Source organism: Anarhichas minor, unplaced genomic scaffold (assembly GCF_050575085.1).
Source record: "Anarhichas minor isolate MPS153535 unplaced genomic scaffold, ASM5057508v1 ptg000042l, whole genome shotgun sequence".
Classification (NCBI taxonomy): domain Eukaryota; kingdom Metazoa; phylum Chordata; class Actinopteri; order Perciformes; family Anarhichadidae; genus Anarhichas; species Anarhichas minor.
This window is the reverse complement of record NW_027466488.1, coordinates 8130733-8156824: the sequence shown is the minus strand read 5'-3', so window position 1 is coordinate 8156824 and position 26092 is coordinate 8130733. Positions and strand designations below refer to the sequence as shown.

General features: G+C 42.9%; 2 protein-coding genes across 3 annotated transcripts; one reads left to right on the top strand and one right to left on the bottom strand.

Moving 5' to 3' along the window:
* Nucleotides 1-2180: 2180 nt before the first annotated feature.
* Nucleotides 2181-21520, top strand: esrp2 (epithelial splicing regulatory protein 2). 2 transcript variants are annotated; one of them, XM_076110091.1, is made up of 15 exons: nt 2181-2452; nt 2860-2988; nt 9436-9549; nt 9994-10108; nt 10340-10435; nt 11008-11062; nt 11552-11662; nt 12128-12260; nt 12430-12472; nt 14418-14719; nt 15611-15844; nt 16319-16517; nt 17352-17556; nt 17697-17895; nt 21359-21520. In XM_076110091.1, the coding sequence occupies exons 1-15, from the start codon at nt 2321-2323 to the stop codon at nt 21518-21520; spliced, it is 2229 nt and encodes a 742-aa protein (XP_075966206.1). In that variant the 5' UTR covers nt 2181-2320. The 2 variants fall into 2 exon arrangements, with proteins under 2 accessions (XP_075966206.1, XP_075966207.1); XM_076110092.1 differs by lacking the exon at nt 21359-21520 and adding an exon at nt 19721-19807.
* A 2821-nt stretch (nt 21521-24341) lies between these two features.
* LOC142969949 (leukotriene B4 receptor 1-like) lies at nt 24342-26011 on the bottom strand. The gene has a single exon (XM_076110078.1). The coding sequence runs from the start codon at nt 25987-25989 to the stop codon at nt 24904-24906; it is 1086 nt and encodes a 361-aa protein (XP_075966193.1). The 5' UTR covers nt 25990-26011; the 3' UTR covers nt 24342-24903.
* Between the last annotated feature and the right edge of the window lie 81 nt (nt 26012-26092).

Below are 26092 nucleotides of genomic sequence, written 5' to 3'. Positions count from 1 at the left end.
GCTATGGCCTCGTGTCACTTTCTTCCATATCTTTGATTTCATATCGCTACAGTTTGTGCAAAGTTGGGTCAATAAAAGGTGTTGGATCATCTTCAGTAGTTGGTTTCTATGAAACGGATATAATGCACATATAGAATATAGAAATGTCTGATTTGGCGCCCTCTAGTGGTACTATCAAAAGACAAGTAGCTGCAGACAGCAATGCAAATGTCTTTAAATTCTATTATGTGTCTCTGTCAATGATAACTTTGTTTCCTTTACAATTAGATTACTGTAATCCCTTTTAATGTCACCCACACTTCCACCAGCTAAAAGTACACCACAGGACGGGGCCGGACAAAAGGAATAACTGAGCTATGAATCTTGATTATCCCTAAAGTGCTGATTGGCATGAAAGTGTTTTAATCACTGGCTTAGAAGAGTTGCAAACACCTCACGCCACATGATACTACAGCTGACAGCGAAGCTAAGTTGTTTTCTGGCTACGGTTGTGGCTTCTACAGATTGCCTTCTCTAATTGTACAAGCTTTTTTAGCAGTTGCACCTGTTAAAACAAAGACTTAACATGTCATTTTGGTGCCACAGACGTGCATAAGCATGCCTACTTTGATGCCATGAAGATAAATGTTCTTGGCTGTTGTTGTGGGGGAATATAGGATTTCAGCTGAAATGTCTCCCGGTTTATCTCTCAACTAATCAGACTGGTTGAGCTGGAAAGAATGATTTCACTTGAGGACGGAGACATTGAGAATTACTCTTAAGATTTAGGAGATTTAAATGAGTGAAAGGAGGCGATGAGACAAGAAACCTTGCATTCACTGCAGTCTACTGGCCCATAGCGAGCAGAGATGGGAGTGTCAGGGGTAACAAAACATTGCATTCTGGGAACCAGGCCAAAGACCAGGCCAGTAAGAACCTGTGAAGTTAATCACAACTCCAAATTGTATGGTGTTGCTAGCGCCAGATTTTGTGTCAATATCAAAGCCGCTCATGAATGAAAATATAGCCAAGCAAAAGAGTGAGAGTGAGAAAAATCACAGTAATAATGCTGTGTTTGTTTCTCTTTTGTCTACCTTACTTTCCTTTTGTCTTTCCTGAGTTTCCATCTACCTTTGCTTAACACCAACTCTCCAAGTAGATGTTAATGAGGGCATTAATCTTCTCAATGATGGCACTACAGAAATCACAACTTCCAACATCTGGTGAATATTGGCCTGGTGTGGTGCAGGTGTACAGTTTTATATCTACATAACATCAGTGAAAACGTAAAGAAATAGATTGTTTCAAACTCCTCTCTAACAATGAGTACTTTAGACTGTTGCAAACATCGCATTGAATAACAATAATCTATATAGAATCAGTGTGCAAAATGCTATTTTAATGTTAAACCAGCTTAGTTGCAGTAAAACATTGCAACCGGCTCACACACCCTGTAGGCCTATCTAACCCCTGATGTGCCCCAACTATTATATTATATTGTGTATATAATATATATATATATATATACAATTTGTATATCCAAAATTCAAATACGTCTAGTTCCACGATATCTAAACACTTTTTAGAAAAATATTTACTCGAGCTCACATTTTTGGAGCCTATTATTTGAACACTGTCAGCAATAGAAGAAGTGAAAAACTAGGCTAATCAAACCATTTAAAACATAAACACTCTCAAAACATTAAAAAGTCGCTCTATGTTTTCAGGTGTATCTTTGCGGGTGTTGTGCATTTAAGAGTGCTGCTCATTTGCCTTCCACTATCACTGTGAGTCATAAATAGGCTGCCTCATGGAGGTACTGCATTACCACTCAGTTTTGCCAGACTACTTCCTGATTCAACAGATCTGACCAATGAGACCACAGCACCCGCCACAGCCTCCCACCCTCACCTTTCCAAACCAGCCAATAGAAGAGGCCCGTTGAGCTCTCCTCGCGCGGAGGACGAGCCACACAGGTAACTCAGGGAAAAAAATAGAAAGGAGAGGAGGGAAAAAAAAAAACTCCAGGGCTTGTTATGGAGTTCGTGTGAAAGAAACACGGATTTGCACCCTTCTTTACCAGTTAAACCAGTATCTCTGGATAGAACACACTCAAGTACTTCAACAGGTAGAGTCTCTGACCGCAAACTCTTTCGTGGCTCCTCTGAAAATAATCTCCCACCTCTTTTTTTTTTTTTTTTTCTCTCTCTCTCTCCGTTTACCTCAATTGAGTTTCCAGCCCTTTTGTTCGCTCTTCTTATCACTTGGAACAAGGTGAACCCTCGTGTTGTTTTTATTTTAATCTTTGCTTTAATTGTAGTTTTTACCCTTGTGGTCCCTGATGGCTTCGCACAGTGATACTCTGGTGGTGTTCTTTGGGGCAACAGCTGGTGCAAATGGGGGTAAACTGGGTTCGGATGAGAGGGAAATAATTCTCTTGGTGTGGCAAATTGTGGATCTACATGAGAAAAAGGTACGGACCTTTCTGACCCGTTCGTTCGTTGTGTACCCAGAGTGTTTGTGGCATAGTGTCTACTTGTAGTGGAACAGTTTGTTTGACATTTAAATCAACATGGTGTGCTCCCTGAATCCCTTTTCTCCAATGCTTAGCTAACGCTACGTACAATTCTCCGTCCAGCCACCTCGTTAGCTCACCTTTTTACAGGTGTGCGACCAAAATTTAACCAGCAGGTGAGGTCTGTATCTTCACCTGCATGGAGAAAAAAAACACCGTTTTGGTTTGGCATGTCAGCTTCTTGATACAAACAGTTAATTTCTTGAATGTGGGTGTATTAGTCTGTAATTTGCCATATATATATTTTTAAAAGAAGCATGTTTCACGCTGTATTCTGCGCCATGAACCGTTAAATCCGTCCACAGGTCGGGAAGCTTCACAGATGTCTCGTGAAGCCAGACACGTTGGAGCTGACGGATCCGTGTAAAGAGGAGACGGGGCTGACTGTGGACGACATCCTCAAAGCTGAGCCGCTGGACAAAGTTCTGCAACAGGTGAGTCTCACCGGTAACGTGAATGGGAGGTGCAATTCTCCATGAGGAATATTTAAGAAGAAGGTTTTACTTTTATCAATACCTTTTTTAGAGAAATGCAATCCTTTGTTGCACATAAACAGGCACACAGGGCCTATAGACCTGCTTTATTGTTGTGGCGAGATGAGTGAGTGATGGGGCGGCCATAGCCGGGCGCCTTGCTTAAGGGCCCCTCGGTAGGTGTAGGACTGGACAATAATTCCATTTGATAATTTATCATCTTGAATCATATCGTATATCGTGATGCACAGTTTGTCGTCTAAATTTATAATAACAAACTCATACTAACGAACAGATTATTTTGCACTAAAGTTCTTTATTAGATTAAAAAAAACTATTTTTAATTGTCAATAGTTCACAAAACCATGTGGGTATTTCATTGTAGACCATTCATTTATTGGATTACCAGAAAAAAATGCCGTATAATGATATTTATCGCCATCGAGATATGATATCGTGTCCGTGTCGTCCAGCCCTACTCAGGAGGTGAACTGCCATCTCTCCAGCTACCAGTCCTCACTTCATTCCTGGCGTTGAACCGGCCACCCTCGAGTCCCCAAAGACTGAGCTACTGCCGGCCCAAAAAACCCTTTCCCTTGTACGACAGGCCTTGTAAGGCCGTACACCACGTTTGAAATCTCTTAACTGGTGTACTGAATTTATAAGGAATGAAAATAACCACAACAGCTCCTAAAATCTCTCATCCCTCAGTAACATGGTGAGAAATGAAATTCAGAAGTTAATTAAACTCGGGCAACTTTCCTCCTGACGGTTTATGCCCAGAGCGAGATGAGACGTGACAAGCCTAACTCTGGGTTTTGAGCTGTAAGTTAATGTGAGGTGTGTCACATTTCCCCTGATGCCCTTTAGAAATAATGGCCTTCCACCTGGTTGAGACATGACATTGGTTTGGCCCTGACAGTTAAACTCTGCTGACAGTTTGTAGAAGCTAAGGGGGGGGACGGGGACGGGCAGAGCCTGGGGCATCTGCAGATAAGGAGGAGTCGCAGGTCTTGTCTTGTCTTGGCCTGATGCTCGCTGCAGACATCTGGAAGGCGGAATGTTTACCTGGGACCGCACCTCTGTTTTAGGCTGAGGGACAGACGGGAGAGGCTTTCGGATCTTAAGCTTCATCCTCAGCTCGCTTCTTTATGACCGACACGACAATCCGCTTGCTGGTTCCTCCCTGTTTGGAGGTGTGTTTCAACAGAAGTGTTGCCAAACATGTTTTTCAACCGCCGCCTCAAGAGTGTTTGTTTGCACTGGTTGCACCTTTCCCCATCCCTCTATTATGTCATTACCATGCCGGACTAGCGTGTTTGGGTTAACGGTAGCGCTGCTGTGGTCTAAAATACCACGCAGGTTGGAGTAATCAATTGTTTTCTTCATGTTCTTTCTGGGGCTATTTTGCAGCGCTGCTGCTGGGTTTATGACACTCGATGCATAGCTCAACACAGTTTACATTTCAGTGGAGTTTGATCCAAAAGCTGAAGCCCTTTGTGCCTCATGCTGTTAACACTTCAGCTCCACTGTAGGTTAGTTTGTGTGCTGAAGCTTCAAATATTAACCCAAGCAATCAGTCCGTTCTGGTCATACCATTGTGTCATCAGTTACTTTCTCTGTTGGTCGTTCTGGATTAGTTTTGTCCTTGTTGATACAGAGAAGTAAAGTAAATAGACATTTTATCAAGATAGTTTTATAGTAGTGTGTCCCATTCTAACTTTTCCAAAGATAAAAACAAGTAGTTGCTTCTTCTTGGTGGGCTTGTCGTATCGACCTGTGTCGTCAAGGACATCCGTAGGTTTTCTTTGGTGAAAGATTCATAACGAGAGGGAAGGTTAAAGAGATTAGCAGGGTTTTTTTTTTTACACATTGCTTCAATACAAATTGGCAGCTAAACTCTGTGACATTGCGATTGTGAAAGCACTATTTGTTTTCATGAGTTCTGGTACACATGCTTTTGTCAATTGGGCTTCTGACATATAATGCTTTTTCCTTACACACAAACTGATCCACTATAAAATCTGACACACTATATTTATGAATCGCTGAGCAAGAGCAACGATTTGCCAATTTCCATGTTGAGCCACATTCAGACATGGCAGGCGACCAAATCCAAGAACAACCCATTGATATTCAATTTTAGTTTTTTAGAAAATTCACAATTTGTTTTATCTTTCAAGCCCCCTATTGGGATCAGCAAGCTCAGCAGTTCTGGAAAAAATATCTAATCTATCTGAAACTATTATTATACATGTGAATAGACCCAAAAAAAAAAAAAAAAAAAAAAAATATATATATATATATATAACTGCTAAATCACATGTGTCAGGGCTCTGTCAGAACAGATGAATGTGTTGGATGATAGCTATAGATGACATGCTAGAACTTGTGCGTCTGTGTTTATGACCATAGCTGGGACACATTCTGGTGTGTGTGAGTGTGTCATGCCTGCAGTTTAATTCACTTCCTGGTAGTGAGCTGATGGATGTTTTGGCTGTCGTCAGGCTGCAGCTGACTGTACAGGCGTGGCTTTAGTCATGGACACTGACGGCATGTCACAGCCTGTTGGGAGCTGCATGTGTTGTTGTTGTTGTTGCACTGTTTTTTAACTGCTTTAGACCACAGTCAGAAATACTGACTACTGGCTTCAGCATTGAGTTAAGTTACTGATTTGGTTGGTGTGTCTATCGACTGATAGTGGATTTTTAAAGGCTGATATCGTATCGATAGTTTGGAGCAGAAAAAGCTGATTATTTTTCCCTATGCTTGGTCTTGTGGACCTAGTAGTCGTAATGTTTTTCATCATCTTTCTGCTTACTACTCTCATTATATGAATCTTTTATATCATCTGCAGTGTTCACTCTGCACACATCTATTGCACTTTAGTCCATCCTGGGAGACGGATCCCTAGTCTGTTGCTCTCCAAAGGTTTCTTACTTTTTTCTTCCTGTAAAAGTTTTTTGTTTTTTGGGGGGGGGGGTTTCCCCGTTCTGATGAAAGGGTCCTGGGACAGAGGATGTCGTATGTTGTGCAGATTGTAAAGCCCTTTGAATTGTGGTGCACATGCTCACAATGTCAACTTGTTAGAAATACACATGGCCAGCGATTTAAAAAGGGGGATTTGTTATTTACTCGTTTGTCTTTGATCCGTGTTGGTTTTTGCCCATTTAGAAATGATTCTGAATGTAAGCAACGTACAGCTCTAAAGTGTGTGTGTGTGTGTGTGTGTGTGTGTGTGTGTGTGTGTGTGTGTGTGTGTGTGTGTGTGTGTGTGTGTGTGTGTGTGTGTGTGTGTGTGTGTGTGTGTGTGTGTGTGTGTGTGTGTGTGTGTGTGTGTGTGTGAGAAACAGTTTCCACAGGGACTGCCCTGACACTCCCTGCTGCTCTTATCGGAATTAGCTTGAGCCACCTCACCTCTGCATGCAAACAGTCGGACTGCAGAGCAGACTGATAGGACCGTGTTCAAAGGCCACTTCCTCCCCCTCATCTGTGGAGAAGCCTTTCAGAGGCTGTAGTGAGACTGAAAGTTGGTTTTAAGAGTGTATGTGTGGGTCCTAAAATAATGAAACGGAAAACACATGCTGATTTTGGATTGAACTCAAATAAATCACTTTTTTATAGTAAGATTACATTATCATAGAGAAAGTTGGATGTGTTAAAATTTGGCAGCCAGTTTCTGACAGCAGAGTCAAGCATGCCAGTAAGACGATTGTATCCTAGGAACCAAATCATTGTTGCAAAGAATCGATAACAGAAAATCCTTGAGGAGAAGTGGAACACTTAACCCTTTAACGTAAAGGACTCTACCTACTGCTATACAGAGAGTAGATCGTGCTCATTGAAAATGAAATGTAGCTGACATTTTCCTCTGTGGTCTGGTCATGAGTTTGGCTCATTGGCCTGTTGTCTTTACCGATCTGTTGTCACTGTGAGATTTGTCTTCTGTTCGGCTTGTTTGCTCAATTTAAACCGCGGTTTTGACACAGTGGAGACGAGGAGTGGGGCGTGCCGCTACGTCATCTAAAAACATTTGCTTTTCTCTCAGTAATCCGGCTTTAGTAATTGGCCACGGTAGAGCTGCATAGCTATGAGCAAACATTAAGTCCTGTTATCACTGTAAATATGGAATTGTGCAGTATGGCTGTGCTTCAAATGTGCTGCTTGATTCATCTACGCAACAGCGGAGTGTCATAGTTTTGAACTTTACTGTTGCGTTGGATGAAAGAAGATAACTGCTTTTGTTTTATTGGTGTTGTGAGCATTCAGAACCATGCAACTCACTGAGAAAAAAAAAAGAAGACTAGGCCCATTCAATGAATGAGGGAATTAAAATGCAAGGACTTTAAATTCCTCAATTGTGTCCTTTTCCCCCTCTTGTTTGACTCTTTCTTTGACTCTTAAAACTCCATCGGTGGCTTTAATACAAGGTGTGCTGCTGAGGTGCTATGTCGATACTGTGGTCTGTACTCGGGGCAGTTCGGTGACATCAGCAGGATAACATGCTAATTGGACTAGACGTAGATCAAAGCATGAAGGGGCGGGTAGATCTGATGTTGCCAAGACCTTCCGGAGAGTTAATTCTACTGTGTGATAATCAAAGCGCCTGAAATAGATCTGTCCTCTGTCTGCGTTTGTTTCAGAAATCGTTTCTGGGTTCCACCTTTTTAGTGAAGCATAATGTTGTGGTTGCATACACAGCTGAGAATGTGGTGCATCCTTTCACCAAAATGTACCTGTTGACCTATTGTTCTCATGCACAGTTTATAGTTACCGCCCTGAATAAAGAAGTCTATTATCTCTGGGATTAGAGTAACGGCCAACACAGCGAATCTGGCATCCAAATATACACCGTTGTGTATCCACGGCGGCCATGTCAATTCATAACTCCTGTTTCAGGTCCAGGCCACCACGCCAGCATTCACTTATTCAACAGCATCCACACCGTCTTATAACTTGGTGTTTCCAGTCTGAAATGTGTGTTATTGTAGGACGTGTAGTTCCTGCTACAGAGGGCGTTTGGTTAAAAATCAGGTGCTCTTCAAGTTTGGGGAAAGCAGTCAAGTACAAATAAACACACCGTCCAGCTCATACTTGAAACGTTTAAAATGTGTTTATTAAATCATGGCTGTCCAACGAATTTCGACTTAACTCTTCATCAGTGTAACTTTTATGTATAATTTTTTTTTTTTCTTCATTAGTTAAGCGACCAGTGGTCTTTTATTGAGGTGGCTGTACAGAATCCTGAAAGAGTCGTCGATGTGAGAATCCCAGCTGGCCATTTTCAGGGGGCCCATGAACCCAGTAGCCCTTGTTCCCTTGTCAGCAGCTGGTTAGCCCTGCATGCTTCAACACGCACCTCTAATACTTTCTCACTGTCTGGAGATCATCATACATAGCCAGTGGCCATTGGGGTTTTTTGCTGGCCTCACACCCAGACAGTCTAATTTTGCTGTGAGATGGGTGACTTTGAGGATTCAGGGGAGAACAAAGGAAAAACTACTAACTTTCTGGAGGCGAAAGAGTCTCCGTCTTGCATGGGAACATTGAACAGCAAATGAATACGAGCAACATTGAAGTCGATACGCTTTCAGAACTTATGCAAAACAATCTGATGGGGATGAGATGCTCCATTTATGGTCCCCACATCTTCTCCAAATAAGCTATAACACCGTTTTTCTGTTTACTTGACTTTCCTTGAAGATTAGTAATTTACAATCAGAAAATGATGTAAAACATTCTCAAAAATGAGTCCTCTGACCTCACCAGTTGATATTGAGGTGATGGCCTCTGTTGACAGTTGAATGCTGCTAACAACAGGTTGACACAACACCAGGACTGGGGCTCATTGAATGTAGTTCTAAATAAACATGTACATATGGGGGAGTTGCTGGTATTTAGGAACCATCAGAGTTGATGTAAAATGGAGGCGGGCAGGTTGAGCTTGTACGGGTTGTTTTCCCCTCTCATCTGCCTGTGTCTGTTGGTTGTGCTGAGAGAAAACTGTGATCAGTGGTGTGATCATTCCTCTCCTTCGTCTGCTCCCTCCCTCGCTAGGCAAACACTAAAACCTGTTCGACAAGCCTCGTTCCTAATGACGAACAAACACACAGCCAAATGTCAGACACAACACCACCTTCACTTGTCTGCCTTTGGATTAAAGTCTATATTATAGTTGGTGCAGTTTGACCAACAGCGAGTTGGACCATAGTTGACCCATTTATTAGGTCACTAGATGTTTAAGAATTGGAGTGAAATAATCCAAAATAAAGATACTTTTGGATACGTTATGTTCACATTTAATATTGACTGTCCTGCCTTCCTGTGATGGGTACAATTATTAAATATTCCTCTGATAAAATCCATGTTTAATTTTCCTTTCTCCTTCCTCTCTGTTTCATTGTGCAGTTCCAGCAGTCGGTGTCATCAGAAGTGAAATGCCTCGGCAGAAGCTCTTTCACACTTTGTGTCGACAGTCCTCTGGTCATCCGACAGGCCCTCCACCCCGAGGCTTCCAAAAAGGTAAGGACTCACACTGCTACTGCTGCTTTGTTAAACGGGAAAGAAAGTCTTAAATATGCATGTTTCCACCAGATGATTTCCTTATTTATTGCTAACTGCAGAGCACTAGCATGTCAGTTAGGGCTTTCTCTGCTCATGGCTCAAGTTAAATCCTCGTGTCCCATGTGGAAACCTTAAACGTATACTAGTTCATTTCTAGAAATGTGCTGGAGTTAAATGCGATAAGCTTCACGGGTCGGATTTCTTTCCCTCATGAATGTGGGCATTGACTCGCATTAAGAAGTAATGAATCCTTTCCTCCTTTTCGTGTTCCTGGTTATAACTCTGACACAAGATAGTGTCGCCGTGTACATTCTCTCTCTTTCATCTCTTTGTCCCCTGGCTGTTTGTGATGTGTCTAATACGTCATACTGAATACTTTGTCCTTTGTTTCTTCTTTTTCAGAATCTTGTCCTTCCTCAATGTTTCTTTTCATTTGTGGATGTGAAGAAAGAGTTTCACAAATGCTGCCCCAATGCCAGCCCTGTGCAGAAGCTCACACCCGCCTCCATGTTGGAATGTATCCTTCACTATTCGTCACATTTAATTAACACTCTATGTTGTAAATGCTCTTTGTCAGTGCAAATGCAGTGATGGTGTTAATGTATTTACAGAGTTTATAGGTATTTCTTTGCAAATTTAGATTTTCTGGTGTAAGGAAGTTGGCACAGAATCCTTGCAGCACGACACGTTAGCAAAGTGGAAATAACAGGCCGCTTAAACAGGTCAATGTCCTTAACGATGTGTGTAGATGTTGGTCTCCCTGCTGTGTCAGAGCAGTCGATGGGGGGGATGGAGGTGAGCAGCATGGCGCAGCTGATACTCCACATCCTGGCTGAGCCTCACAGTAAGCAAACCGCCACACGTTGTAACTGAAATGATCCGAGGGGAACTTAAAATCCTGAAATGTGCGGAGAAATGCATATGGCCACCACAGAAGTAGCGTGCACTGTTTGCCGCTGATGGTTTTGTTTTATAGAATCAGCACTTTGAAGTCTTTGTCTTGTACCACAACCGTCTTGCCTTTTTTAAAGTTGTATGGAAACTGGAATAAACTCTAAATGTTTACACAGAGAACACTTTTTAACTTGAGCATGTGGTAGATTGTTGATCATAGAAGAATATTTTGATCGTATTATTGCTAGTTAACCACCCAGAAATGCTTATACTTCACAATTCAATACTACTGTAGATGATTTACTGCAGTATGGATATGTTGCAGTGCACATAAATCAACCTTTAATCAGACCATCTTGAATGTTGCCTCTAGCGCTGCCCCTTTAATAACAGCCAAGTATGTCTTTGGGTGTAACAAGTAACAGGAATGCACATAGCCTAAAACACGCACTGCTCGGAAGGGTGAACCTGTTCACTACAGTAAAGAGACCACTCATACACTCTTTATTTTTTATTTTTCAGACCACGAGTTCTCATGTGTTGAAACCGTGAAGTACAAGTTTGATTCCGGCACATGGTATGTATGAATTTTTCGTTAGATGCACATGTATCTCACTCTTTGTCCCCACCACACCTGTCTGCTGCTCACAGACCGTTAACCCTCCTCCAGCCACATTCGGCTCTCAGAACCCGGGGCCCTTAGCATTGATTACAGCAACAAGGAAATCACAAGTCTGTCTTTAAAGCGGTCCAACTGTGCCATCGAGTGCTTACCTGGCTATCTGGTAGCAGAACACCAAATCCTGCTGCTCTCAGCCAGTCAAAAGCCCGTCACCTTGACAACCCCCCCCCCGACATTTAATCATAGGAGTGTGTTTCTGTGTTGAGCACTTACTGTGAGTGGCCTCTGTGTCTGCAGTCAGTGGACAATCTGTTCAAATGAAAACTAAGCGATAGAGCTTTTTCTTAAAGCTATAAGTCATCGTTTTAACAATCTCTTCTGAATATTCATCCTTTCTAAAAATGGTCAGAACGTCGTTAATGTTCTCTCTTTATCCTTCTTCAGCAGCAAGACGGAGCCGGTGGACAGTGAGACGGTGATCAGAGCGCGAGGGCTCCCATGGCAGTCCTCAGACCAAGACATTGCTCGCTTCTTTAAAGGCCTCAGTATTGCCAAGTATGTTCCAATAGCCCCACTATTTCTATCATTTTTATTCAAAGCTTCCAACATGTTAGTCAGGGTGCAGATTTAGCTACATATTGTAGTGTTTGTAGATCATTTAAAGTACTCTTTTTAAATGTCAAATGGGACCCTCCAAGATTAGTATAAAATGCTAAAGTCATTGGCTTAAAGGCTCTTAGCATTTTTGGCTAGAATAGTCGTTTGAACATCAAAACCTCATTATTAGAAAACTATGGACACTCTACGATTAGAGCTGCTTTAAGCTTTTATCAGCTAAAATATGATGCTACATAAAATGTATAATAAAAATAGTTTTAATTAAGTATAAAATTAAATTTAAAAAAATCTTATACCTGTGTGCCAGATAGAAAGTCCCTAAAAAAGGGAGCTCTGCTCTGTTAAAGTTTCACCATTAACTGTGTTCTTACTCATGAGTGTATCTGTGCACCGGTGTGTCAGGGGTGGCGTGGCCCTGTGTCTCAACGCTCAGGGCAGGAGGAACGGCGAGGCCTTAGTTCGCTTCATCAACTCAGAACACAGAGACCTGGCCCTGGAGCGCCACAAGCACCACATGGGCAGCCGCTACATCGAGGTTAGACTCCGCATTTAACTCGTGCTCATACTGTGTTTTTAAAATATGCTCAGCTGAACACTAGACCCGTCTTTAAGTCCTTAGGTAGTTGATGCGAGTCTGTAAAATGTCTTCTAAACTAAATAATGCTCTTCATGGCTAAACCCAGTTTTTCCTCTTTTCTTTTCAGGTCTACAAGGCCACAGGAGAGGAATTCCTCAAGATTGCTGGAGGTCAGATTTCAGATCTCTTTTTTTTTTTTTCTCCTCTTCTCACTGTTTGTATGAGGACTCATGGTGAAAGGCTTCCTGTTAGTGTGGGGTAGACTTTTATTTCATGGCCTTCCCGCTTCTTTGAGGAAAAACAAGACCTACATCTGTAAAAGAGCAGCTCTTCAGTGACCGTAAAACAGGGGATCTCATTTGCGCTCTGGCTCTCTCCCTCTCTCTCGCTCTCTCTCTCTCTCCTGTTACCTGTGTCTTTGACTCATCCCAGTGACTCTCCAGCAGCTTATCTTGGACTAATGAAAGACTCTTTGTGAGGCGCTCCCCCCACCGCCCCTCATCGCTTCCTAACCTCCTCATCCCCTGCCCAACTTTTCAGAGGCCTGTGGGACAGAAAGTTCACTCTCGGCTAACAGCAGCTCACCTGTTCAGTTCAGCCTCGAAATGCACTCCCCCCCCGAGGGAGAGACGGCTGCAGGTCGGTAAAAGGGCCGGCTCAGTGTTGATACAAAAGGGGTGTGAAGAGACAAAAGCAGGGCCCGGGGTCTCTGGACCACAGAGCAGCAGCCACCAGTCACACAGAACAGAGATAGCAGACAAAGAAACACAGTCACACGGAGCAGATAACTTGCAGCGGCCGCCAGTCCGACTGTGGACTTTATTCAGATGAGTAAAGATCAGTACAGATTGACAGCATGTTGGACTTTAAGCAAATAGTTCAAGCAGACAAGACTGCTGCGTGGATCAAAAGAAATGAATGCAGATCACAGTAAACGTGTAAATGAAAATATAATGCAAAACATTTAGTGTATCGGTCAACATCATTGCTGTTATGGAAAATTAAATTGGGTATCGTAGCTGTTTTAATTTGACCTTTTACAATAAATATGGGCTTCAGTCTCCTGCTGGCTGGTAGTAGAAGGAACAACACAATACACTCTTAAAAAGTAACAACAAAAATTGCGGCTAGTCAGTAAAACAGTTGAGCAGTAATAAACAAACCATGAGCCACTGAACTTTATATCCAAAAACGTTTATTTCCTTGATCACTGGATGACAAGTCGATCGTATATTTTGATCATCGAAATGCTTTAAGTTGTCTGGACATGTAGTTTAATTTGTTACGTCTTCTGTGTATTTTACAATAGTTACAAAGCGGTCACAGAAAGCCATTCAGGTGAAATAACACTTGACTGGTCATGGCACTGTCTGCACACATACCGTCTGTATACATGTCTGTGACCTGGGGTCAGTTGGTGTAACAGCACTACTCCAGATGGGGATAGTTGCAAATTGAAGGGTTGGCTGCGTGAACATATATCTTTATTTTTTGCAAGTCTCACAAGATTGGAGAACAGACGCAGGTGATTGTGTGATGGGGGTCAGTGAATACAGCGATGACTTGGTTCAGCTGGCTGGGCAAAGCCAGTATGACTCTCCATTTAGCCTGTAAGAACGCTGCACTTTAGATGTTGTTCTACTTCTTTGCTGCCTAAAACTGGATGGTAGTGCTTGCAACTGTGGAAGGAGAAGCTAGGGTAGAGGCGCTGAGAGATATCAGGATACATGGATATTCTATGCTCTGGGACGACACTTCTTTGGATCAAACTGAGATATCTCCACAACTATTGGATGGATTGACCATTGAAATTGATGTTAGAATGCTGATGTTAGCATTTTGCTGAATGCACCACTGTGCCTATTTACAGCCTCATCGAGCTGCCAGCATGGCTGTAGATTTTCTTGTTCCAATAAAAATGTTCTTAACAGATTTTTGTGAAAAACCATGGTGTATATCGATATCGCAGTATAGAATAAGATGCATCCCGATAGAGGATTTTAGCCACTTCTCCTGAGTGATGTGTTGTCATCTTGAAAGCTTCACTGAACTGTGATCCCTGGGATGGTCCTAAGATGGCCAGGTGTTTAACCACTGCTGTCCTCTTGACTCTAGGTACGTCGAACGAGGTGGCCCAGTTCTTGTCCAAAGAGAACCAGGTGATCATCCGTATGCGGGGGTTGCCATTCACCGCCACCGCCCAGGAAGTGCTGTCCTTCCTCGGACCCGAGAGCCCAGTTACAGATGATGCCGAGGGTCTGCTCTTCGTCAAGTACCCTGACGGACGGCCCACTGGCGACGCCTTCGTGCTCTTTTCTTGTGAAGAGTACGCGCAGAACGCTCTGAAGAGGCACAAGCAGATCCTGGGGAAGCGGTATATCGAGCTGTTTCGGAGTACTGCAGCTGAAGTGCAACAGGTAAATTCTGTTGTTAGGGTGGGACACGTCTTTGAGCTGTACGTTTTTGACATGATGTGGAAAAAAAAAATAAAAAAAATGTGCTGACGGTTTCAAAATAGATGTGATTTAAGAAATAGCATTGGTGTCGTTTATGTAACAGGAGGTGGACAAAGGAAAGATTTAGTTTCCAGGTTTCGTGTGCAAGATGATTTGTACATTTAGGTTTGTTGTGTAGTTCCTGAAATTTCTGTTTCAAAATAACATTAAGACTGAAAAATTTAAAAGGGGATCTTGTGGCTTTGGCTTTCTATTTCAGACATAAACATGTTTCCTTTGAGTACTTTCTGAAACATAATTATGATAAATATGTTGACAAATCTATGCATTTTATTTTCTTGCAATTAAAGAAACTCCTTCTTGGGAAAGGCTTTTTGTCATCGATAAATAATAAATAGGTTCACTTTCTATTTGTGACACCAGTCGACATGAGCGGACCAAAACAGAGAGGTTGGTAAGGAACTGATGTCATGACAACGAAGAAAAGTGGCAAAACATTGTTCTGACGAAACAGTCGCGACATCCACTAAGTCAGAAGACGGTTGAGTTTGCACAACTGAAAATAACATTGTTATTGCGCAATGCATACGTGTATATATTTAGTATTAATCACTGTGAGAAACTGCTGTGACCGTGTTTACCTTCAGCTGGTTCCTGTTGGCTGTGAATGTTTAACACGTTGATCAACTCTGATTCATCCTTTTTATTTATTTATTTATTTTTTCTGTCTAATTTACACATGCAGAACAGTTCAACGATTGGAGTCGAGCTTTCTTTTGACACTTTCTTCGTTTGCAGAAAACGAGCAGTGATGACGTTTGATTCATCGACGTCCTCTTCTTTGTCTGCCAGGTCCTGAACCGTTACATGTCCGCGCCTCTGATCTCCACACTTCCCCCTTCACCCATCATGCCTGTCCCCGTCCTCGCCACGCCCCCCTACCTTCCAGCGGCCAGCAGCACCCGCGACTGTGTCCGCCTCCGCGGCCTACCCTACACTGCCGGCATTGAAGATATCCTGGAGTTCATGGGAGAGCACACCGTTGACATCAAACCCCATGGAGTCCACATGGTCCTCAACCAACAGGTCAGACTGCTGGGGACTCGTAGGCTGTAAAGCTCCGTCTCTTAAAACCATTATAAATGTCATCCCCCTTCACGGCTCTTTATCAGAAATCACTACAGTAAAAGAGAAGTATTGTCGTACAAGTATAGCAACGGCTAAAAGACAAAGAGGAAACTTGGATAAGAAGCCTACTTTACTGTTTTACAATGATTGCTTTCCCAACAGATTTATTTTTCTTCAGACAAAATAACACTGACGCTGTCTAACCACCACACGAATGCAGCATTATAGTCAGGAAAAATGTAGCTGTATTTAAGATCTCAAGCTGTGACAGATTCTATAGAATCTAACTTGATATCCTTGCCCTATCCATAACCAGCTTTTAGCCGAAGACATTATTGTTTGGCAGTTAAAATGCCACCTCCTTTGAATTTGAACTATTGCTGTATCCTTGTTCTCATTGTCTTTAATTCATTCTGTCCGTCGTCTCTGCAGGGTCGGCCCTCCGGTGACGCTTTCATCCAAATGAGGTCCCCTGACAAGTCGTTTATGGTGGCCCAGAAGTGCCATAAAAAGACCATGAAGGACCGGTATGTCGAAGTGTTCCAGTGCTCCACAGAGGAGATGAGCATTGTGCTGATGGGAGGAACCCTGAACCGCAGCGGCCTCTCCCCTCCGCCCTGCAAGCTTCCCTGTAAGTGAACTCCACCAGATGGTTTGTCAAGCCACCAATTAAGCCTTTTTGGTAGTATTTGTGACAATGTTTGGATTTTCTGTTTAATATCATGTATATTTATTGGGACATATTTCATACCTGCATCCTTCCGCTGACATCCAGTCAATTTAGCTTCAAGCAAGCTTATTTTGTCTCTTTCATATCCTAGAAGTCTGTAGTTATACTCCGGTTACGTCTCTGCCTTCCTTTGAAACAATGATGCCAGTTGAGGCCGGACTGAATGCAACTCTGTACTTTACTCTGTTTATGGTTCATATCTGTCTTTGGTGATTAGATTAGGATTGTCAGTCACGTGAGAGTACCTTCAATTTTTACTTTTCTTTGTTTCTTTTTAATGGTCATTGATAAACTAATCTTTACTGATTTGTATCTCTGCTTAATAGTTTCCAGAGAAATGTAGCTTTGCCTTTCACCCACTACAATTAGAGTGACGGTGCTCTCTTTTTGCATATAGCTTCAACCGGACTAACCTGGAAACACTTGAGCCCCCACAAGGCCAGCAGTGTTTAGTGTCCCTGTGTTGGCACTGAGGTAGACCACAGCTTGATAGTGGCTGTTTGTATGTAAACACATCTCTGCTGGCATTTGAGTGTGTTTACATTGTAGGTGTGACAGCCTGAAGGACACGGTTGGCTCATGGTGCTGTCAAGTTTAGTTGTACTGTTGAAATCCCCATGCAGCATGTTGTAGCTGTCCATTTACTTCCTTGTGCTACACTTTACGACTGGCAGGACTGTGCATGCGCTGAACACAACATGTAAATGACCACACGCTCTTTGTCTGTTTCTGCAGGTCTATCTCCCCCCACAGCCTATGCTGCCTTCCCCACCCCGCCTGCCATGCTTTCCGAGGCTGCCCTCTACCAGTCCCCCCTGCTGGCTGCTCCCAGACCACATCACACGGTCACACACAGCCCAGCTCACACTCTGGCCTACTACCCCCCTCAGCCGCACATGTATATGAATATGAACATGAACTACACCGCTTACTACCCCAGGTTAGTACATCATCAGCTACAGCTGACTACTCGGTCATTTGTATCTTCTGCTCTTCTCTAACTTCTCTCCTCTTTTGTTCTGTCTAACATTTCCCCTCCTTCTCCTGACATTCTCTCTCTCTCTCCCTCTCGCTCTCCAGCCCCCCAGTTTCTCCTTCCACAGTTGGCTACTTTGCAGCCCCACCGGGATCAGTGGCAGCAGCAGTCGCAGCCCAACCCCATCCTGCTGCAGCCACCGCCTCTTCTGTGCTGCCTCAGCACGGTGCACTGGTGAGGATGCAGGGCCTGCCCTACAACACTGGAGTCAAGGACATTCTCAGCTTCTTCCAGGGCTACCAGGTCAGCACATGTTGCACTGAAATAAAGGTGTTTTCTAGGGATGTGAGGGAAAACCTATCGTGGTGTTTTTATTCAACTGTATGAGTGATATTAGCTCCGTTTGTAAAATGCTCGTACACTTGGATTTAAACTGCGAAGGCCCACTGTGGTGTTGCAGTAAGTTGTGCCATCCAGCAGCCACTTGATAGTGATGGTAAATGTAAATGCTGACCAGTATGCCAATAGACAGTGTGTTTAGCTTTATCTTGTTGATTGTGAACTCTTCCCTCAGCCTGCAACCCCAGATTTTAGAGTCTAGAGCTGTTGGACTGCTGAGCTCTCGACCCTGCAGCTAGAGAGATTTACCCGTTACCATTGGTGCTTTTTATTGCAACATTTAATTAAGAGACATGTGTGCACTTGTGCTCTCCTCCCTTTTCTGTGCTGCCCATATTTTTGCTGGCACTCCAAAGTAGGTGGAGTCATCTGAAGCAGGTATGAACCCTGACAGGTGTGGCTTCAGATGGTTTGGTACGTCGGGGAGGGGGGGGGGGGGGGGGGGTGTTGAGGTGGAGGGGTGGAACTGGTGTTGTGGCACAGATATTTGGGCTGCTGTTGGTCTTTACGGCTTATGTCATTTAGTAGTGGTTAAACCCTTATACTTTGGTGTGTTTTTGTGTGTGTGTCTGAGAGCCTTACTGTGGGGGGGGGGGGTAGCCAGCATCAAATTCACACAAAATGAGAACCTGCATTCTGTAGAACTTGACATGCTGAACACTGCATGCGTGTATGTGTTATTATGCTAGGCTTGCCGCGGTATTCGGTGTTACACGGTGGACAGGCATACACCGATTACATTACTTGGCCACCGTACCGACCGTCGTTTTGCTTTTTTTAAAATGGAAATAAAACCCATTTAGTTCATATCGGGTCCAATGTCAGCTTCATGTTAATCAAATAAAAAAACAACCCTACTTTGTAAAATACGCCTGTTATTGATTGTTAGTCGGACGATGAACAGCAGCACTGAGTAGCAGGAGTCAGATATCACTGATCACGTGACAGCAAAGGTGCCTATTTGGAAACTCATATTTAAACCAACTGTTTAAAGGAAACCTGATAACATTAATGAGGCAATCTGTGAACTTTTGTTATGAAGCCATTTGGAGGACGGCATGAAATCGAGGGGTCGCAGCTGGAAGGCGGCACCAGGTGGACACATGCGGTCCCGCAGCTTAACTGGAGAGGCCAGACGCACAGCCATCGCACATTAAATATCAAAGTAAGCACTCCACAGACATTGAGCTTATCTTTCCATATGAAATGTCCAGTGTAATCGGTAACGCCAGAGTTTATTAACCGTTGAAAAAAAAAAAAAAAAAAAATGTCCTGGCATCCAGTGTGTGTGTGTGTGCAAAGCTGACTCCAGACCTGACTGTTGGCTGAACTATCGTAACTGTATCCTTAATGGAGTGAGTGTGTGTTTTTCTGGCTGCAGTAGCGTCTCTCACACTGGCCCTGGGTGAGAAAACTCTTCCCACACAAGTGCTGGTGTAGTTTACCAGACAATCTTATGCTTAATCACACTGTTTGTTTCAAATGTATCCTGTCCAGCCAGGATTTTTTTTTTGTGTGTGTGTGTGTGTGTGTGTGTGTGTGTGTGTGTGTGTGTGTGTGTGTGTGTGTGTGTGTGTGTGTGTGTGTGTGTGTGTGTGTGTGTGTGTGTGTGTGTGTGTGTGTGTGTGTGTGTGTGTGTGTGTGTGTGTGTGTGTGTGTGCTGTTCATTTGTGAAACAATGTGGAGGCCTCCCACCCTGACTGTGCGTTCATTACTATGCTATCTGTAGTACGCCCCTGACGAGTACAGCAGCATGGTTCAGATGAGCGAACAGGCCAGGAGTCTGATTCAGCCCAAAGAATGGCTCTGTCTTTAGGGACTCACCCCAAGGTAAGAGGAGCCACCCGACCAGAGAACCAGCGTGGAAAGAGGGGGCATTTCCTACACTTCAATCACATCTATATGTTTAGGCTTATGCACAACATGCAGCAATGGACTAGCATCAAACTGCCCAATAAGCACTGACACATCACATATTATGCCCACTATTGATACTTTGTGCAACATAAGCTCTCCAATGTAAGTTCTTTCCATGAGAACAAATCAATACACGTAAGCACATTATACACATTCTACCAATCTAAACAGGAATGCCCGATCTAGCCAACATGGTTCTACGCTCCTGACCCGGCATGTCGGCCTGCTGCTTCCCAAACAAATCTGCCTCATGACTGAAGTCTCTCCTGTATGCCTGTTAGGAGTGCTGAGTCTATGAAATATTAGGGAAATGTATTGCTGTTGTGGATTATCAGCTCAGTTTTACAACTTGAACTTGTGGCAGCCTCGCCTCCTGCAGATACTTTGCATATTGCATGATTTGCAGAAGATGATGTTCTATGCAGGAAGTTTGCTCTAAGTTGAAAAAAAGATGAAAAATGATTGTTATCTTAGGAAAAGATCATAGAAAACCTAAATCTTATGTTCAAATAGTTGTGTGAAAGGTTGTAAGACGATATCAGGAAGATGTCTGATTGTCAGACATCTTCAGGTAATCTGATTGCAGGGTTTTCATTCAAAGTGAACATTACCGTATGGGATTTCACCAACTCACACAACCTGAGCCCGAGAGCAGGAATGAAACCAGTACATCACTCTGGTTTCATGTGTTGCATAAAGAGCCTGCAGACACCAATGTCCTGCAGTCACGGGAAGACTATTTGTGTTCCTCTTCCTTAGGGAGACTTGAGACCTTCACAAACAATTAACAGATAACGTGGTTTTACCACTCTGTTTGTCTCAAAGCGTTTAGTTAAAAGCTAGCTGTAGTTATATTTCACCAAACGACACGGTTTATATACCAAGCACTACTCACTTAATTGAACAGAGAAAGATTACATACGTTCATGTTCTGCCTCTGCTAACAGAAGAATTGATTTAGGATCACCCGTCCGACACTAAACCGCCTCATGAGTCCTGAATGCATGGTCTCCCTCTCTCCTGCTCCGACATCCTCTTAACTTTTTGACTTAATGGATTTTTACTGCCGTCGTTGCTAATGTGATCAGTGAGTTGTTTCTTATCTGCATGTTTTAAGGAAACCTTTTCTTTTTTACATCAAGCTTTATTTTGATGCAAGCCGTGGATGCATGCATACTGACGGATGATTACTGTGTGTGGCGTCACAACCTGCCTCGTGGGTTTCAGGTCCTCTGGGAACAGCATGTACTCTGCTTTCGCTCTTTAAGCGCTACCCCGTTAATCTTTTCTTTCTCTCTACCTAACTGAACCGGTTTGATGAGGCGATCTTTTCAAAGGCCATTGTTCATCCTCTGCTTTGTGAGCTCCCCCTGGTGTTTTCACGGTGCAGCTGCACAGGTGACACTTATCGTCTCACGTGTTTGTGTCGTTTTTATTTATTTTTCTGCAGCTCCAGCCAGACGCCGTCCTCATCTTGTACAACTTCAGCGGCCAGTGCAGCGGCGAGGCCTTGATCACCTTCCATAGTGAGGACATCGCCAGGCGGGCCGTAGCCGAGCGCTCCAACCACCCCTTCTACGGCCAGCAGGTCCACTTGGTCCTATGTAACTGACCACTAGCCCTTCATCTCTCGCCTCCTCCTCCCTTAATTTAAGCTCACATTGAGGTGCATTCTCCTCGAAAGTGCCTCCAACAGCTTTTCCAGTTGATCCCAGTGCCATTTAAAAACGGCTGTTGAAGCGCTTCCTTTCCCATGATCTGCAATTATTAACACAAAACTGACGCTGCTGGCTGTGTCATTCCTGAAGCTACTGTTTGAGTTCGGACATCCACTGGTGAAGCAGCTGAAGTCGGTAAAGCTTAATGTTGGGTTAATGACTTTGTGGATGTCACGCACAGCATTTCTGTTCGTTTGTGTCTACTGTAATAGCTGGTTAGACGGTGTAGAGCCTGGACAAATATGCATGTATATTTAAATGCCTTATCGATGTGTCCCCCGATACGACTGTACAGATGTTCATCCTGAAATGCTTGAGGCTGTACAAACTACTTCTGCACACAATCTTTTCTGTTTATTTCATCATTTTCACTCTTAACCACTACAAGATTTTGACTTTTCAGAGTTTATGATCCTTTGTGTTCGCTCTATGCAAAGTGTATATGTGCGTGCACAATGTTTATTGAGTTGATGGTCTCCAAAAGTGTAGTGGTGCCATTAGAAGAGAGAGAAAGAAGCCATATAAAGACTTGCGGTACTTCTCAACTGTCGTGGATTCATTTGAACTAACCTGCAGAGACTGTTGATTAATACTACAGCAACACCACAGATGTGCCAGTGTACCATCTCATTTGTAACTATTTTTTTCTGTAAAAAGCATTTGTGTGACATGCAGCATGTCGTCCCATTTAGATATTTTCCAAGCACTACAGATTTATTTGTTCCAAAGAGTTAAGTGACCAAGTGTCTTTAACAGAGTATGACAAATCGATTCTATTTTTATTGATCCCATTTCCGTACAATGTTTTTGGAGATGATGTTATCAAATATTAAGGACAAAGTCATATCTTTTTCTAATGACCGACCGCAGCTACTAGATCTTTTCCGTTTTGGTTTCCAGTCTATAGCTGCATTAATTCCTGCTTATGACCAGAGTACTGTGTAAAAGCTGCATGAGTTTTTCCTGTGACAGGCCTACTGACAGCTGTCTTAGTTTGTCCCCCCCCCCCCCCCCTTTGCTGTGCCTACAGTACCCAGAGTGCAATACTGGCCCAAACAAGGCTAAGTCAACTTCTGGTGGCAGAGGAGATATTTGTTTCTTTTGTTGCAAGTTTGACACTTGAATTTAGATCTGTGTATAAAACCAAACAATAAATGATGTTGACTAATGTGAGCATTAAATATCAAATGAAAGCTCCCAGTGAGATACTTGCAGTGCCTAAAGTGCACCACTGAAATGTTATATAAAGTTTTCTTTATATATGTAATATAAAGAAAACCGAGAGGCGTGAAAGTGGGGTTTGGTCTGCTCTAAGCTCACTTGTGCCCTTTTTGACTTAACCACAAAAATATTCTATCAAACTCAAATCAGCTGCCGTTGCCATATTCTGAACATATTTTATCCGTTTGTTTTTATAGTGATGCTCAATCTGATAATACAATGTTGCAGACATTTATAAAATGTCTTTTTTGTTAAGTGTTTAAAAACCTTGAACACAAACTAATTGGCATAACTGCAAGTACATCAAACTTTTTTTTGAAGACTTTTACTTACAAACACCTGTGTTTGTCTTTGAGAAAATGTTTAAAGCAGAAGTGTTTATCTCTCGCTCACAAATTGCGTATATCTACTGCTAATGAAAGGCAACATTAGGCACATACGACATACTGCTGATGTGTCATATATGTGCCGCTTCCCCATTCTGTGAGAAAAGGTCTAGCTTGTCTCAGAGTCAGCTATGTTTTCTTGTGTGATTCCATCCTGAGCGTATTTTTTGTCACACCCATTGCCCTCAGTAGTTTTCCACTGTCACAGTTGAAATAATCTTGACTCACTAATATTCAAAGAACCTTTGACCAAAGAGGTAATGAGCACTGTCACAGTGGGGTTACTCAACCCTCAGTATACATCTATATCCAACTGAGCCATCTTATACAATCTGGCACATACAAATGACATCCCATGGGAAAATCTTTAGTATGGCATCTTAATTCTTTTTCTTCAAAACTTGACATTTGTTGTCCCCTTTATGCCAAAATCTACGTCTCAGAAAACTTGAAACAGTTTTGAGTCCCATCAAAGTAAAATCAATTTTAGACATCAAGCGCAAAGTGAATTCTTATATTTACTATCATCCATTTGACCAATTTTGTAAAATATATAGAAAAGGTGTTCCTTCCACTGTAACTGCTGTAGCGCAGCAGCTGATCATAAACGCAGGTTAGACATCTTTGTACGGTGTATGAAGCAAGGCAGCACTGTAAACACAGTTTCATCTTGACTATTCCCTCGATATAATTAACACATGCAATAAGATAAGGAAATTCAAATGTGACTGTAATTATGACACCACACTGAAATTATGTCAAAACCCAATTATTAAAAACACAGTGCCACTGTCATCTACTGGTTGTGCCAGTTGGCGAGAGCAAAAGGCAGCAGACAAACTAAAAATGTTTGATAAGAGTGTTCTTGTTTTTTAAAAGTTTGTTCGTTCTTTATAAGCTTGTGACAAAGTTTAGACATGATTCCGCTTTTTGCTGCTTGACAAACGGAACATGCAGTTATTCATTTTGCAATCTTTTCATCTAGAGGAAGTTGAAAGCACGACTGTTGTTTTTAGTGGGATACCAGGACAATTCTTTGGCATTTCGTCAGGAGAGAAAATATTTTTGTTGTAAGCTGTGGATTCTATGATTAAGAAAACACATTGAGTAAATTGAGCAACAGTTTTATTAGTTCACAATCAGACCGTATCACAGATGTTTCCCAACACAGAACGAGAAAACTTCCTAAAGTCGTATCTCGAATTGAGACATAAGCTGTAAGTGAAATATTTCTCTGTAGCAAAAGTGTAGAAGTAAGAAGTGGCGGACACAAACACTGGATTACCAGATGGATTAACCTACTGTGTCTGTTCCCACATTTACAGGCATTTAAAGAAATATTTTACAAAATCAATTATACCTAATCAATGACATTTCCATTCTATCGGCATCAACAAAATTATAAAATAACATAAAAACTTTTCATTGATGTATTGTACTATATGGCATTTATCTAAGTACATAATATATGTCATATTTATAAATATATGGCCACAATTTAAAAAAGAAACAACATAACTTTTTAAAACAGAACAAGTAAAATAGGTAATTTACAGAGTTGGCCAAGTAAACTCTGACTTCCTGTTTTTCTGTGTTTTAGTTTCATACAAAATTCTTCTATAAAAATACTAACAGTATACACATGACAGACATTACATAGAATTTCAATATCAGGATGGATTATTTTCACACATTTTTATTAATATGTCCATTTGGTCTTTTGACTCCGACACACACTGAGAACTGCTGGTCTGATTGCTCTGCCTCTTGGACACGAAGGACAACTCTTTATTGCCCTCACCTGGGGAGGTGCTGGAGATGTGGCGGAAGAGCTTCTGGATGCCGGTGTCGCTCAAGGAGCTCCTGAAGGAGCGAGCAGCGAACATGTAGAGGATGGGGTTAACAGTGCTGCTGATGAAGACCATGGCTCCAGCGATGAAGGTCATGGTGCTCCTGACGTTCTCCAGGTTGTCTGCTGCGTCGGGGAGTGAGTCTACAGTGGCCAGGATGATGAGTGAGAGGACGTTTCCTATGTGATGAGGCGTCCAGCAAATGGCAAACACAACCACCACACTGGCAATAAGGACTGTGGACTTGCGCTTAGACTTGAAAGTCATCTGAGTAATCCGGCTGCACAGGCAACCATAGCAGACCACGAGGATGAAGAAGGGTAATATGTAGCCCACCAGTGTCTCGAGAAGCACACACACCAGCTCCTGGGTCGTAGAAGTGTAAAAGCGGTACAGACAGTGCTCCTCGCCAGAATCCGTCCCTACAATCTGAGTTGGGATGACAGGTATGCTGAACAAGAATGCTGCAGTCCACAGAGCCAGCAGAACTTTATTCAAAGCTTTTTTCCTCTTCCAGCCAGCTGAGAGAAAGGGATAGCGCACGGCCACAAAGCGCTCCACGCTCATGAGGGTAATGAGGAAAACACTGCTGTACATGCAGGCGTTGATCATGAACACCATGGCTTTGCAGGAGGCTTCTCCAAACACCCAGGAGTGGGCCAGGGAGTAGATCCATATAGGCAGGGTGATGAGGACCAGCAGGTCTGCAACAGCCAGGTGCAGGATGAGCACCACAGTGTGGGAACGCTGCTTGACGTGTCTCAGGATAGTCCAGATCACCAGCAGGTTCCCCGGAGCTCCCACCAGGAAGGACAGGCCCAGGATCACACAAGCCACTGCTGTCCCGCCGTCAAACTCCTCAGGGGCCATTTCCTCTGAAGGAGACAGCTCAGTTGAGTAGTTCATGCTGCAAGTGTATGTGCTGATGGTGGCGTCTGGATGAAAAGAAAAACAAAGTGCTGAACAAGCCAGTGTTCACTTCCCTTTGAAAATAGACAGGAAAGGGTTT

Bases quoted from the DNA above. Each gene is read 5' to 3' on its own strand.
- esrp2 (XM_076110091.1), top strand. From the start codon at position 2,321: ATGGCTTCGCACAGTGATACTCTGGTGGTGTTCTTTGGGGCAACAGCT. The intron at 11,063-11,551 runs GTATGTATGAAT...ATCCTTCTTCAG, and splicing joins AAGTTTGATTCCGGCACATG to CAGCAAGACGGAGCCGGTGG. The intron at 15,845-16,318 runs GTCAGACTGCTG...TCGTCTCTGCAG, and splicing joins ACATGGTCCTCAACCAACAG to GGTCGGCCCTCCGGTGACGC.
- LOC142969949 (XM_076110078.1), bottom strand. From the start codon at position 25,989: ATGAACTACTCAACTGAGCTGTCTCCTTCAGAGGAAATGGCCCCTGAG.